The sequence below is a fragment of the Sparus aurata genome, chromosome 4 (genome assembly GCF_900880675.1).
Source record: "Sparus aurata chromosome 4, fSpaAur1.1, whole genome shotgun sequence".
Classification (NCBI taxonomy): domain Eukaryota; kingdom Metazoa; phylum Chordata; class Actinopteri; order Spariformes; family Sparidae; genus Sparus; species Sparus aurata.
The window spans coordinates 6,847,302-6,864,383 of NC_044190.1; the positions used below are offsets into that span (position 1 = coordinate 6,847,302).

Sequence of the window (17,082 nt, forward strand, 5' to 3'; positions counted from 1 at the left end):
AATCTCATCAGAGTGTTGCTGCATACAAGATATAATTTTGGTCACAGACGATGAAATTTAAGCATTTACATGGATCTAAATATCATGTATGTAATCAATAAGTCAGAGTGCATCATTTCTATTAATGTTTGTTCATTGAAAAGTACATATTTCCTAACAACAAAGCAAACAACCCCCCCTATCATTTCATTATATCTTCATTTAGTTGCCAGTGAATGCAAATCAGGCATGCAGGAGTGTTGCCACTGGATCTGTGAGAAGAAGCAGATCTAGTACGGTAGAGTTTATTGCTCGGGGCTTCTTCTTGCTCCCATGCTAGTGTGCTCTGCTCTCTGCTCAGCAGCTCAGCTCTCTCCTCTCTCCTCTCCTCTCCTCTCCCCATTAACCGGCTGACAGATCAGTAATAAACACAGCCTGTCACCTTCAAGGCCTGCCTCTCATTTACTAGAGAACACATGAAACCCTGCTCTCTTGTTCCCTCTCTATCTATCTCTCGCTCTCTCTTCCCTTCATCCACTGGGCTCATTGGAGCTGAAACCTGATTTTTGTCCCCGGCAGCCTCCGAGGCAGCAAATTCTTGTCTGCGCCGAGATGGTCCTGAAAAAGGCATGAATATTAAATGGAAAATCCATGAATAAATAACCAAAAAAGGACTTCCGTCGCCCTAACCTCTTTCTGTCTCCCGGCAGTGGATGACAGAGGAAGAGCACAGGGGAGAAATAGAGGAGAAAGAAAAAAATCACGACCACCTCAGGAGAGAAGGTGGACATTTGTTAGGTAATTGGCTTTCTCTATGTGCAATCCCATGGTGCTGTGATTTCACACATAAAACTAAGAGGTAATCACAAGGTAACAGTGCGGCGGATGGTTAGTAGAGCAACATTCAACTGCAATATTTTCACTGGGAATATAATGTGTTATTTCCATATGTGGGGCAACCTGAGGGATAAAAGGGATACATATTGCAACAGCGTGATAATGTATGTGTGGAAAATGCAAATGATATTGAAAGAGTGCTGGAAGTGCGATGTGTATACGGGATGTGATGTTGAATGCATAAGAAGGGAATCATTTATTTGTGATATATACTCAGGGGTCCCTGAGCACCTGAGTGTTAAACAGGAACAAGTAAATAGAGATTATTTGGCTTCAAGCTGTTCCCATAAGAGTGCTTAATGTGTATTGTTCTGGATTTCTGTGGCCTGTATTCTTTAACAGATCACATGAAGACAGATCATAAGACAAGCATACGGAGGCTGCTCGTCATCAAGTAATTCTTATAAGATTATGTGCTACATTACAGCAGTATTACATGTTCTGTGTGTGAGGTAAATTCCAGGTCCAGTGTTAAGAAGCAATGAAAAGTCAGCAGTTCAGTGGACTTGAATTCTGTGATTACCATTCTGTGTAGAATGTTTCACTGTTGGTGTTGAACGCCGCACAGTTCCGCATTTCATTCATGTTGTCTTCACGTATGAGGCTTAGATATAAATCAGTGCTACTGTAATAATTCTAACTCACTGACGTCAGCCTTGCAGCTTGCTGTTGACTCTGCTATTGTTGCATCACAGCTGTATTCACTTGCTGCAAATGCAAACCCAACATTTCAAACTGCTGCCGCTTCACATTAAAAGCATTCAGCTTTTGAAAGATGAGGAGGGTTTGATTTAAATGTATATGAGAATGTATGTGAGTTTGTTCAGACAGATACACCAGTGCATCATCTGTTTACTATCTTGCAAGGTGGCTGCTCAAAGACTGAGTGTTATTCAGCGGCACTTGTTTCTACCAAAGTCCTTTAAGGAAGCCATTGTGGGAACTTCCCTGGGCAGTTATTACGAAAACCTCTGTGCACTTTGAGTTGTCTCTGGGACATAAATACTGCATGTATTGAATCAGCAGTCAAATCTGATAAAACAACTCTTAAAAAGCTCAAGTTTGCCTTCAAACGATTTTTCCCCCCACAAGTTATACATTCACTACAAGTCGCAACAACAACTTCTGTTAAAAAATGCCTGACGTGAGGTGGTTAGCTCATCCCACCAAGAACATTAAACAGGCACTTGAACAAATGCCTGTTTAATGTCTAATCTTTGAATAATCTCATCTTTCTTCATAATAATGTACATTAGAGCGATATCCTCCTCTAACATGCTTATTAGAACTCTGTCTGCAGCTGCACCAAGTCAGTTGAAGGCCTCCTGAATCTCATCAATGCACTTGCCTCAGTGGCTGATGGTTGTGATAAAGCCCACGATTGTTTTCAACCAAGATCCGATATTCTACAGATTGTAACACTGCAGACCTCAGGACATTCAAGAGGGTGAGAGTGTTTCGCAACAAACATGTAATGACTCATGATAAAGACAAACCAGACCACACAAATGAAGGATTCATTTTGTGGTGGGTTTCTTCCAAAATAAAACCGATGACATTGGAGGAGAAAAGAAGTAATCTGCTCTAGTTTGACTTTGTTAAATTGGTGCAGTTGTCTTATCATTACCCAGCCAATTGTTTTATTCAGGCTTAAATAATATACTACTGATAGTGGGTGCATTTAAGCAAATCACTTTTGCAGTTGACAAATTGGGAGGTTTTCAGAGAACCTCTTCAGGCTGTTCAGCAGTGAGGAAAACCAAATGCTTATGATGTTTAATATATCGAGAGCATATATTTCCATCCATGGAAGAGCAAAATTGTGTGGGAATATTTCAAAAACTGCTATTCATTACTTTTTGAATGTCTATTAAAACCCAGCTGAAGTCTGCTGTACATCCGAATCTGAAGAAAATGGATGAAAATGATGTCGGCGCCTCGGGCTGAAGGCTGGAGAACTACTTTGTCGACCTTGAGGTCCTTTGAAATGACTCCAGTTTCCAGTGATGTCGAGATTATATATGTCAATGACTTTTGCTTCTAGAGATAAAAAAGATCTCATCATGACCGGCTGCAGGAGCTGAATTTCTCATCTTAGCAATTATATCCATGACTTCCTTCCCTGTAGTTGGATCAAACCTCAGCAGAAGAGAGCTCTTTGTGTCTGCGGGGGAGCCATCGGAGTGACTAATCTTTGTAGAAAAAGATAAGCCAATATTCACAAAGCACTCACTGAATTCATGTGTAATATCACAAGAACAGAGTGAAGAGCTGGAAATGACCTCTTCTTCTTTGAAAGCTGTTAGAGGACGATCTGTCGTGTTTCTATAATGGGAACAATTACTTCTTTCCCTTTGGCACTTTCTGTGTGCAACACTGTGTGTGATTAAAACGATTCATTTGCATGTTTATGTTCATGTGTGAATCTATTGCTTGGCATATGTTGGTTAAACCTCGATGAATTTTCATAGACGACAGAGCTGGATTTCTTCATTGTGATAACACGTTCAACTGAAGCCTGACACACTATCACAAGAAGCAAGCAGCTTTAGATGCTTTGAACAGATTGACCCTGAACTGTTGCTCTCCTTCGACTGATTCAGTGCTTTTGTCAGTTGAATATAGTCGTGCTTGTAAAAGAGATGTGTACGTTTTATTCTTGCTGGCCGAGCACTCTTTAAACAAGATTTAAAGCCATTTCATTCACTCATGGAACATTAATCTGCATACGCACTCTTCATGCTTGGAAGCGAGAGGGTTTTGATTCTTCGAGGCACAGTAATAACTCTCAGGTTACCTCACGCTTTGCTCTGCAGAACAGCAAACAGCAGCTTCAGGCTCTTTCAGCAACAACAATCCCAGCATGATGTCTACCAATCTAAGTTGAGATGGATGGTGATTCAAACGCCCTTAAATACTTGGAAGAATCTGAAGTTAAGCTTAAATAAATTCAGTTTGCAGCCAGACACAGCAAGAAGAAACATTGATCCTTTTCATGCACTGATCAAATTCTGGATTTTGGGATATTTTGCTTTCATAATATATCTTCTTTAAGACATATGGAAAGACAACGTCCAAAATACACATTCAGCTGTTTTATTTTATTTCAGACCTTTGTTCTTGAGATTAATGCAAATTGGCACATATATAATTAGTAGCTTAATTTTCATACTCAAATGTGACATTTCAGAAGACAGAAAATCGTCTTAATGTAAGTAATTAAAGTGTCATGATGATCATTTGTGTTAAGTTTCATTTTGCATGGAATTTACTATACATACTTTTCATTTAGCCACAAATCTCCATTTCAGAGTTACACATACCAAACTTTTATTACTATCTATATTCTGAAGGCTTTCACAGACGGGTTTGTTCATGTATCATTCATAGTCTGATCTGTACAATAACCAAACATGACGCAAATGCATTTTCCTGGCAGTCTACACGTTAACGCGTCCATCAGTGTGTCAGTGTGTATGAATGGTTGTTGCTCCTGACTTCAGTCCATTAAACATTCATAAAGCAAATAACTATTAACTTAAATTGATCTAACTATAAATGTATCACGTATTAACGATGGTTATCATGAAGTGTTACCTGTGTTTGAATCTTTAGGAACAGCTGATTCTCCATGAATGTTCCTGACCAGCCATTTTGGCACTTTTACAACAAACAGAGCTAAAAACATAAACGTATTCTTTAAGAATAAATGAATGTTAATATGCAGGTTTAGTTTAGCTTACAACTAACATACACAAATACATGAAGAAAACATCTATATACAGTATATATACTCTTTATAAGATGTGCTTTCCACTACTCTGTCTGTGTGCACACAGTTGCAGCATCCAGATGATGTCAGGCTATTATAAACATAAGGGCAATTGAAGGATAGCTATAAGGAAGAGAAAAGGGAAATGCGGGTTCATGTCAGAGAGCCAAATAGCTTTCAACACCCAGACTGACCTTCAGCTTACACAGAAGCACACACACACACTAGTACAAATGTTCACAGGATGTGACCATAAACCATAATGGACATCCCTTATTACAGGGAGTGAGCCTTGGCTGTGTGCCATTTTAAATGTCACAGACTCCTCCACAGGGTAATGACTGATCAACCTGAGTTTGAATCTAGCGTAGTTGAGTATATTATCTACAGAGTCGACTGTAAAACTGGCTGCAGAGCGGAGGCAGCATCGTATTATTTCATGATTGCCAAATGCGTCCAATAATGTTCATCCACATATGAATGTGCTGGCTTTTCCGACCTTTCATGCTTGCAGCGGTAATATGCAATATTACTACACTGTGTCAGTAAAGCAAAGTGTTTACTAGCGCTGCCAATAAATGAACAACACGCTCGTCTGCAGCATCACGTAGCTTTTAGCTCATTAGTTTGGCTTTCCAGTCATACAAATCAACACATTTCCTATTCGTGTAAAAACATAAACAGCTGCATATTTCCTGCCACAAAATGCATAAGTGTCGGGTACAAAAACAACCTGTAGCAAAGATATTTCTCATCCCTGGCTCGCAAACAGACAGATCAGTGTTCAGTTCAGTGTTTCACACAAACCAAACACACATGGATTGGATGTCATTGTGTTGTGTTGGTGTAAATGTAATACTGACTCAATGAATAGAGACTTAAGCATCTGAACTGTATGTATGTCTTATAATGGACACCAGGAAGAGAAGCTGTTGCCAAGGTAACAGCTAATGTGGGTTAAAAAAATAAAAGAATATGAAACCAGGACGGATATTCAACATCTGATAGGTGCTGACAAAAGGGCTTGATTCTGTTCTTTTTCAATTTCAATGGTTAACTTTTAATAAGCTGTTATTTTGTCATATCAGGGATCAATAGTCTTAGATACCAGCTAATATTGAATAGCCAACACGCCTACTCCCATTTTCCACAGCATGCCTGCTTAATGAAAGAATCAATATCAGCAGGCTCACAATGTAGTTTTTACATACAACCAAGAACCTGAGCTACCATTTTACTGTTTTAACACACTTGTGAAACCGTTAACAATCGTCCTTGTTATGTAATAAAGCACTGAGTGCTGAAAGGACTGGAGTAGCAGGGAGCTGAATCCTTTTCTGGCTCATTCTGATGAAGCATGAGATGGTTGGCAATGTCAGTGACAAGCAGATATTGTCAACGTAAGCTGCTGGGGGAGCAAAAAATACTTGTGCTAAGCCCCCCTGAGTAAGATGAGCGGCAATGCCTTGACCCGTGAGATGCATTGGGAATTGAGGTGGAAGAGAGGGCGAGAGAGCAACACAGTGAGATAGTGAAAAGCTCGCCGGTGACAGAAGAATCAGACACGCTGGACCATGTAGGTCCAGTGGGTCAGGACTACCAATCCAAAAACCAGGCAAACATGAACAGCAGGGAGCATGTAGTGATCAATGCACACGAGAGGTGGAGGAAGTATTCAGAGCCTTTAGGTTAAAAAGTCGTAATATCAATATATTTCAGAGCCTTGACTTAACCTCAATTTAATGTTCACTTCTACACTTAAAATTTATGATTTTTAACTCTATTCTAATTGTTCATGTTCCCCGTCTTCAGTCTCTCGCTGCTGCTGGTGTCTTGACAGCTATAATATTTATTGATTTAGAATATTTAGTGTATGTTATCTGTTATGTTATGCTGTAAGGTATCATGTTTCTGTTGCTTGTGTATTACTTGAATATTTTTCACCTTTTGATGGATTTATATTTAATTTGCAATTTTTTTGCCCATATTTCTGATGTCTTAATAACCTTTTTCTTTCTGCCCACTACATAGCTGTTGGTTGTCATGTCATTAGTATTCCAGTATAAACTGTGCATTTGATAAATAAAACACTTACAGCTTAACAAAAAAAAGAACAGCAGTCACCAGTTTGCAGTCATCAGAAAACTGGTGCTTATGTTTAGCTGAGCATAAGTATATCAAATTACACATGAGAGAGCCAGAGCTGGAACAAAGCTGGAAGGCAGCTGGACACTAATGAAGACAGAGATTTGTATTGTACCAATACATCTCTCAGATCTCTCAGCAGGCAATAAAAGATAACCAACTTGAAAATACTGCGGGTAGAATTTCTTTATGGATGGTATGAATGCAAGGTCATCAAAACCCACAGAATAAAAAGCTTAAGTATTTCTATTCTATCTGCGATAACATTTGATCATTTTTTTCAGAAAAAAAAATCTACAGAGTTCATTGTTTTGGTGACATCATCAGTTTGTTTCTTTAGAGAGAATTTAGAGTCATCACCAGCTGAATGGAAAAGAAGCTGACTGCAGCTGCTGGTAAAACTGAATACTGAGTTCTATTAGTGGTTAGAAATGTACGACTGGAAGTTCCACAAAGTCATATTTTTTCCTCCACTGATAGAAAGTAAGCTGCTGATTCATAAACCACAGAGCTACTGTAATGTTAGAATAATGTAGGTGCAGATTTCCCCAAAGCGATGTGAGCCTACGACAGCAAGCCTGTAACAATGTGTCAGCATGTTTCATCAGGTTCAGCCTTTTATTCAAGACCATGTTAACGCCAGTCAGAATGAAATATATGAACAATCTGATGCCAAGAGAAGATGAAAATGAAAATAAAAGTGAATGAGTTCATGAGTAGACTGATTTTTACCACAAATCAAGTGCATCAGGAGAGTATTTACAGACTTACTGCACTTCAGTCTCTTTCACTTCATTATATTTTTCCCTGTTTAGGTCTGCACTCAACCTTGAAAACCTTGAAAAACTGTTGCTCATTTTTACAAAAACAGAGACAAGGTCATCATATTAATTTTAGTTTAGAAGAAACTGCTTGTAAAAAGGGCACAGCTCTTGCTAGATTTTACACTGAGCCTCTCAAAAAGCTTTCGCCATCGATCTGGAAAGATCTGAAAGAGCCACAGCTGCATAAACAATCCGCTCGTGTCTTTAGAGGGTTTTGAAATATTAACAAAAGAGCTTGCAGGTACATCATTTTGCAGCAGCAGCTATGGCAGCAGAGGGAAAATGTGCTTGAGTCCTATTATAAATCACACAATACAGCAACAGCATTGCACATCCAGGCCTGGCTTGTCCCCCAGGCAACCTGACAGCAAAACCCCATCTTTACAGATGGCTCTCAGAGAGGATGTGTATGTGGGTGAACGTCGTGTGTGTGTGTGTGTGTGTAATTTTGTTTTATTCATGAAAATATAGCAATCAGAACCTCTACCTATCATTATCATTTTTTCACAAGTCCATTTATGCATGCGCGTGAGTGTGCAAGTGCAGAGGAGACAGCCGATAAAAAAAAAAAGAAAGAAATAAAGAAAAGCCTTCCTCGGCTCAGACTAATTTCATCCACTTCACTTCCCCTTACATGAAAGAAGCAGGACTTACAGATCTTGTGCTTCCCTTTCATGGGGAATTTCACCAGCAGCTCCTGGGGGTTGGTGCAGATGAAGACGAATGGGGAAGCAGACTCCTCACAGGTATCGGGGAACTGCAGCAGTGGGGAGGGTGAACGAAGAAGAAGAGAACAGTTTAGCGTCATCTTACATAGAACTAGCATGGACATATTGTGCACAGAATATGTTAAAGCTCATTACGCCTGCTATCACATTTATGAATCATTCAGTGAGTATCTCTAAATACATCATGTGAGATGCCCTCCATGCCTGATGTAATACAACATGCCTGACAGCAACTGATATGAGTCTCTCTGGGCCTAAAGCACTAAAATTGCACAGCTAATGATGCAGCTGCTAATGAGCTGCAGTTGCACCACTTGTGAAACTAAATTTATTACAACAGGCACAAAAATCCAAGACGTGCAAAGACTTCTCTTTATGTCATTTTGTGAGTGAACACGCTGTCAAACACCCACGAATCAAACAAAGAAAACTGTTAAAGGCTCATGTACAATACTTATCAACAGTATGTTTGAGGCTGGGCAAAATGGCCATGATATACTATTGTGATATTTTTAGGCGATATCCTAATACAAATATAAATCTCAATATCTTAAAATCTCCTCAAAAGCAATATGCATGTATAAGTAGGTATGACCGAATACCTCTATTGTGACAATGCTTCATTATGGCTGGGCAAAACATCAACATTATCTCATTATCGTGATATGAGACAGCACACAATCTTAGATATTGGATGTCATTACATTGTGGTATGACACCAGTGTTTCCTTTTCCTGGTTTTAAAGGCTGCATTACAGTAATGTGTCAATAAAGATAATTTTCTGAACTGTTTACATTGTTCTAATACTTATCTTTACCCACTTAGTCATTATATCCACATTAGTGATGGAAAATCTCATTGTATTGAGGGGAATGTTTTTTAAAACCTTGGCCATATATCTACATGTTTGTGTGTAAATGAATGATTTTTATCGAAACGTTTAGAATCTGTCCAGTAGATCATCTCAGCCAGTAGTCGTGACCTGGCTGCAATGTAATCCTTTGGGGCGACTATTGAAGGATACAGGTTGAGGTATCTGACAACATTACAGGAATGATTCCTACATTTTTATTAAATAGTAAGATCCTTTTTCAAACCAAAAACACACAAGACTCACTCAAGGAGACATGTCGTTCTGAAATCTTGTGAGGTGAGCTGATAGTTTCCTCATCTTGACTGTCAAAATTATTTACTGTAAATAGTCAGTCATGACTTTAAAAATTAAGTCTTGCTGGCAATTCCTTCAAACTCCTCTCTCCAACTAGAGTGAGACTTATCCTTGAATGAGACTTCTGTTTCTATGTTAATATTTAACAAAAAGGTCTCTCTCTGTTTGAATTGTGTCCATAATAGTATCAGACACTTTGAACAGTGAGTGAAAGTATCTTTGACGGTTTAGCGCTGCCCCAAAGGAAAACAGTGCAGCCATCACACCTGCGTTGTGGCCAGTCTTACAAAATGTCGGTAAGTAGGAATTGTTTACAAACCAAAACATGTAACTACAGAGCCAAGGTTTAAAAATACTATTCAAGAATTCACCTTAGATACTTGCCAAGTACCAATAGCCAACTTAACCCTATTGTAACCATTACGATATCAAGGTATTGGTTAAAAATATTGTGATATTGAATTTTGTTCCATTCCTAGCATTGCCTGATATACTTCCTGTTTCTTGATCTCGTCTACAAATGTCGCAATATTAATTCAAGATCATATAACCCGGTAGTATAGACCTCAAAATATTTACACAATAAGATTTTTGATGAATAATCAAGAGAAAGTTGGACGGCAAACAATTAGAACAAGTCTCAAATTTAGAAAATTACATCACTCTACTGTAAAACCAGGAAATTCAAACACTTACGCCGTTTAAAAATAATGATATCCAAAATCTAGGATACACACAGTCTCTCATAACGATTTGTACGATAATGCAGATATATTGCGCAGCCTGGATATGTTCATCTAGTAATTACAAACAGAACTGTCTAAACATATCATAATTCTTCTATATCGATAGAAATACATCACATTTAACCACAGCCATGACACATTTATGCATACTGTATAAAATGTCGTACCACATTCCTATGAAGGAGAAAGTGTTTTACAGCTCATAATTGACAGCGCCCCACAGCACAGAGAGGTGTAGAGACAAGAGAAAAGCTCTCTCTGCCTGTGTTATTGATTGGTCTCTCAGGTGAGAGTGGGGAATTGACTGACACAGTGACAAAGGAGTCATCTTTCCCATCACTGGCAGCCAACGGCTCTCAGCTCATCCAATTTCCTCGGGCGCTATCAGATAGTGCCCATGATTGCATCTAGCCAGCCAGGAAGCGGCTCTTTCATGACAGCATGCTTTTTCCTCCCCCCTATTCCTCTCTTATTCACAGCCTCTCTATCTCCCTCAAAGGAGCACTGAAGGTTGTGACAAATTTGGGGCTTTTAAGAGAAATCAACAGAGTCGGCAACCCATCTGTATGGTCCCTGATGAACTGGGGAGAGATGATAGAGATGTTTATGTCAGATTACAGTCCATCTTGACTTGAGTGTAATACACTGGTGAGTGATAAAATATGTAAACACTCAAAGACGTTAGACATTGGTGGGGAACCGTAAAGAGCCCCTTGATTCCTTTTTCCAAATAACACAGTGAATCCAATTAAATTAGGTCTCCCTGTCAAGTACGTTGCCTCAAAGATAGAAAATTCCCAAAACAGCCCTTGAAGAAAATCATTTGTGATTTCGAAGGGGTGAAACAAGATGAGGGTTGATTTATTTGCTTTAATTGTCATCAAATCCTATGAAAAGATTACATTACATTACATTACATTACATGTGGAGTTTTTTTGTAAACAAACTGTGGTTTCTGCTCACAATCAGCATTAGACCACTTTGAATGCAGAAACTATTGGCAGGAATGTGCACGTGCAAAGACAACAATAAAAATATGTAGCAACAAATAGCTCGTAGCACTAAAAGTGTTCCACAGGGGAAATTTAAAACCATTACTACCTTCAGCCTGTTATTTGCTATAGCTATTGCCTGACAGAGCTTTACATATGAAACGATTAGTAGCAATATTACTTTTGTTTTATGTTTTTTTTTTTATTATGTTTTATGTTGTTTATTTCGGGCATGTCAATTCATAAACATCACATTTCATCATTGTTCAAATAATACAATACACAATACACATTGACTTTTCCAGCCACTCATGGATTATCATTTTTTGAGGGGCTGGGTTTTGAGTCAGATCTACCCCCAACCTGCACACTTGACCAGCATTTGGCTGGTGGCTGGTGCTAATTTGTGCCCTGAGTAGATTGAGCAATTAGCAATTTATTAATCATCAGGCGGTTTAGATTAAACACAATAAACTCAGATGCAATTCATGAAAGCAAATCACAATTTCCTGTTTCTCCAAACGTGAAGATTTAAATTTTATTCATTTTAATATCGATGTGTTTCATTTTTGTTTGTGTTCTGATGATGTAACCTTTTAACTTGCGATGGAAGATACTAATGACGTCTGACATTTCTTGACTAAACTATTTATCGATTCATCTTTATTTTATCGTGAATAATCCCATTGAGATTCAGAAGGAACAAACAACAACTTAAAAAAAATAATTATCTAAAAAAACCATGTGACTGCATTAAAACAATTAGCAAATCACATAAAGACAATGAATTTACCAATGTGAGGGTAACAGGACGTATGCTTTCATTGGTCATATAGTCCTTAATCCTATTTTTATAATCTTCCAGATTTAACAAATAATGAAGGTTAAGATTTATTTATTATGTAAATAATAATCAGTTGCAGCCAACAGTTTATTTCTCTGCTTTACAGACCTTCAATATATCCAAAAAACACATCAACACATCAGTGAGGCCTAACAGATGTATTGGTTCATTATGATGAATAAGGGCAGTCAGTCATTGTTGAGACAATCCACAAACACACTGTTCTGCTGCTGAAAGAACTCAGAAAGTACTGAGAGAACAGACAAAGACATCACGTTAATTGTTGTCTTTTCATTGGCTTCGTTGACATTCTGTAAATATAGAACATCATCACTGTCTCCATCTTTTCATGCAACTGAAGGATGAGCGTCCTTCTGTAGCAATTAACGCCGATCAGATTAGAAAGAAGGACTCCTTCTTTTATCAAGCAGCCAGAGGGTAAACTCACTTCCCCCTTCAATGTAAAGATCGATCCTGTTAACTGTTAAGACGAGGCAGTGCTTCTCAAATAGCTGACTGAGGTGAGCAGCCTAATGGAGTCTTCATTTAAATGTCCACGTTCGGCACTTAGAGTGACACTTTAATCCTGAGTGTTTTAGCATTGTGCATGGTGATTACTTTTAAATAACTATTGGTCTGTGTCCCTCATTGTTAGGTCTGGACCAAGCTGGAAATGATTCTATGGTTTTAATCATACATGATACAAACATATAATAAGGTTTGACAATAAAAAGAAAATCGGACAAGATAGTATAATTAAAAGGGGATGATAATAGTAAAGATACCTTTCAAAGAAGACACTGTTGTAGCAGTTGAGTAGACCTTCACCTTCAGCGATGCACCTCTTTACATAAAGCTGATAGCAATAAAACAAGTTCCTATCATGGTGAGATAAGCATCCCCGTCACCTTCTACATAAGAGTCCCAATCAAAGTCTAAACTGAATGCCGTTAGATTAATGTAAAGCTGCACTAGCAGAAATTCAAGTGTGATAGAGAAAAATGTTGTCTTGTTCTAAGGTCACATTAATAAATCTAATATCCAGTCATCATCCCTTCAGCTCAATATCAGTTTAATGAACTTGGAAACAGTGAAAGACCCAATTTTAAGTTGTTGAACAGATCAATATTTTCTCATATCAAATCAGTCGAGGGGTTAAATAAAAAGCCTTCCAACCAAAGTAATAATCAGACCAGCACATCCTTTCATTGGAATTGATGAATATCCATGTGTCGTGCAGCCTGCGGGTGTATTAACAGAAACAAATGAGCATCTGAACATTACATCCTATCATTCAATTTTTGTGTATGCAGGACTTTCTAACGGTGAAATTAAGTCAAAGGAACATTATTATAAAAGACACCGGTCTCTGAAGGACAAAAAGCCATCACTCTGACGGCATGACGATCTCAGCAGCGCAACGTATGCATTTTCTGAAATGGGCTTATGTTTGTGTAAGCCCAGTCACCAGGATAAGTTCAGCTGCTAACTAATTTCTGCAAATCATGGAAATGTACCACAGACAGTAGATATCTGTACCAAACGTGGCAGATCACATTCACAGTATGTGCCACCTTTCACATCAGGAGGTGGAAGAATAGTGGAGGCGTTATTTCAAGCCAACATGGATGCAAACACACACCTGGATATTATTAAGGATGCTTTTTTCACGGGAAGTCAGACCATCTCTTTCTGCATCATGGCGACCAAAACAGGTATTTTAAGCAATATCATGATTTCTTCCTAAACAAATGTTCTGTTTCAGCTGTTTTGCAGAATTATGCTTAGCTATAATTTCTTTTGGCGATTTGGCTGGTTTGTGTATGGGGGGTGTACCTTTATTTGATCATGTTCTTATGATCTAAGATGAATCATATATATATGATGTTTTGATAAAAGAAAACGTATCAGAATAAAGAAAGAGACATTAAAAGGCAGTGCCTTCTGAAGAAAAGTGAGTTAATCCTCATTTGATCATTACAAAAAATCTCAAGTTGCACAAGATGGCTGTATTGTCTGAGGGCACCCAAGGAAACAAAATGGTGGTGGTCGTGCTAAATTCAGATGAAACGAGGGTAGCTGCAGCTACAGTTTGAGTGAGCGTTCAAGTGTGTTCATGTGAAACACCGCCAGTTGCCTGCTCTTTCATCCTCCATTAGCTAATTAGCATTTAAAGCTGTTGAATGTGCCGCTGCTTTGCCTCACTACCTCCCCCCACCTAATTGTTTCCATTCCGTGTTAATCAAAAGGGCACAAAACACTGTGGCTGTGTGACAAGGATGCTTGCTAAAGCCCTCCATATTCATCAGGAAGCATCTTATGTGAGTGGTCCTGCTCGCAACTCAATTAGGTTTGAGCTTGTTGAGAAACACAGGTATTGAATTAAGAAAGTGTTCAGTGGAATTGTGTGAAAATACCACGGGTGACAATGACTGTCACACTAGATTCAGAATGAAACCAGTCGTTAGTGTGCTGGTTCCTTTGTATGACAGGTCTTGGTTACAGCCCAAGGGCATTCTGGGAAGAAGGACCAGTGTGTTTGACATGATCTGAGGGTGTATGTATAGTTCTTGTGACAGGTGCATTAAAATGCCTCAGTGTGAACTGAATATCACTCGTCGGTTGCCTCAGGCAAATTTACTTAGAGTCAGAAGAGTGAGACAAGGACTCTGCAGCTTCTACTGGCTCATAAACATCATTGACAATTGGCTCCTGTTCTGCACAGAAATGCATCTACTGCATGGCTGACTTCCAAACTGTTTTCAGAAATACACCTCAACCTTTCCAGCACGCCAACTCAGGATAAATCTATTCATCAGCCTTGTGTTTTAACAAAATATTTTTTTTCTTACATTAGTTTCAACCTCTGATCAGTTCACACAGGACTAAAAACCAACTAACATGCAATAACACTAGTTTTTCTGTCTTCAATCAGCATCCAGCAGGTCAAATGACTCTGTAGTCTTTAAAAAAAATGATTTTTATATAAACATTGTATTTGTGTGTATAATTTGGTCACCCCGTTAGTTTACTTATAGCAATAGTTTGGCATTTTGGGAAATATGCTCATTTGCTTTCTTGCAAAGAGTTGGACGAGAAAGATCACACCAATCATGTCTGTACAGTAAATGTGAGGCCAGTGGTGTAGTCTAGTTTATTGTAGTGGGCATACTGTGATGATTCCCTCCCAGCCTCGTACACACCCTTCCCGGATCGACACCCCATAAGCACCACCACACTCACTAACGCAGACATACAATACGTAATAATGTACCAACAAAGAGATGCTGCTGGGTGCCAAAGAACTTACACTGGACATAAGTAAATAATAAATGCTTCTATACTGTTTGTGGGTGCTACTGCGTGCACTAACATTGTTTTTTAATTTTTTATTTATTTCTTTAAGGTAACAGGTTCTCTCTCACCAACAAGGAGATGCTGCTATCAGCTGAAAAATGCTGATGTTAAGCATGCTAAAACTTTACCTATTTTTCATTCATACATTTTTTCTTTTTTACAAAGTTTAGTTTTTTGATTACCTGTGGACATTTATTTAGTTGGTACATTTTTGTATTTAAAATAAGTGCACTGCAGGGAGAGTGCAGATCCAAGCAATGTTCGTTTAAGTGTAGCAATTTTGTGTCTTGTTGTAAGTTATCAGATGCAAAAAAAACAACAAAAAACAAAAAAACCAACAACATGATATCAGCAGCGACATCGGCCACTGACCCATATCGGTCAACCACTACCCTTTAAGATGACCATGAATTAACTATACTGTCATTTGCATATAGTAAGTGACTTTATAAATTTCAATTGTTTATATCACAGCTTTGCATGTTGGCTGATATTTACCTAACTTTCTGTCCCTCCACTCTAACCAAGGATGCCTGTTGTTAAATTCCCTAGCTCGACTCTCAGTTCAGTTCTCATCTAAAAGAAACAAGGAGATATACAGAGGGATAAAAGCATTGTATTCTGTTGACTACTGGTTCCTATTCTGAAACGTTAACTGATTCTACAATTTGTTAGCTAATTTTAAACTTGCAACTGTCTAGCCGGGGGAATGACCATCAAGCAACTGTCTTCGTTGGTAGGTGACGTCAGGTATAGGTCACAGCCAAAATTTTATGAAAGGAAGTGATAAGAGGAGACACATTCCCCTGCAAAATGTATTTTATTGCAGTTATTTACCCGGTATTTGCAAAACAAAATCTCTGAAGATCAAGTTCTGTCACAAAACTATATTGTTACAGATCTTTGCGCATTTGTATGTGGGTATACAGAAATCCTGGAGCTTTCTTAGTGTGTATACGTGTATTCCTGCGTATCACGTAGACTACACCAGTGCATGAGGCTATGGCCAACAGCTAGTTAGCCTAGCTTAGCATCAAGACTGGAAATAAAGGTAAACATAACTCTGGCACCTCTAAAGCTCTTTGTATCTTAATAGATCAAAAAATAATTGATATTCCAGCGCACAGCAATAAACAATTGTCACTATTTTATTAAGAAATACGTTAAAAAGAACACAAAGTAAGCTTCGCCTTTCACTCAGTTGCTGATTAATCAGAGCATCCAAGCAAGATCAAATTCCCAAATACAAAAACATAAAAAAGTCAATAACAACAGGCCATGGCGACCATAATTTGAAGACACAAACCGATAAACATACATTTCTGTTTTACATATTAGATATTAGACAAGAAGATACAAAAAATACATAACAGAATAAAAAGTCTGGACCCTGTTCCAGTTGCACCCTGGAGAGAAGCGCTGCTGTGCATGAGGTATCTTTTTTTACTCTACACTCTACTCTTGTTTTTACTCTACATCTTGTTTGTTTAATCCTAAAACAATTTGGAAAGAGGGCTAGGCTAACTTTTCACTAATGCTAGCTTCAAATTAACCATATACATACAAGAGAGTCTTGATCATCTCATTTAACCACTGGCAAGAAAGTCTACAAGCAAAATGTGGAACTAT

The 17,082-nt window shown here is 38.4% G+C and overlaps 1 protein-coding gene across 2 annotated transcripts in view; it reads right to left on the minus strand.

The window, feature by feature from the left end:
* The window catches only part of trip4 (thyroid hormone receptor interactor 4), an 86,316-nt gene that overhangs the window by 42,630 nt on the left and 26,604 nt on the right, over nt 1-17,082 (minus strand). Inside the window, exons 12-13 of one of the 2 annotated variants that reach the window (XM_030414214.1) lie at nt 15,952-16,029; nt 8,272-8,374 (exon numbers count right to left, since the gene is read on the minus strand). In XM_030414214.1, coding sequence (XP_030270074.1) covers nt 15,973-16,029 — 57 coding nt within the window. In that variant the 3' untranslated portion in view covers nt 8,272-8,374; nt 15,952-15,972. Of the gene's footprint in view, nt 1-8,271; nt 8,375-15,951; nt 16,030-17,082 lie in introns of those variants that run through there. The other variant, XM_030414213.1, reaches the window with a different exon arrangement.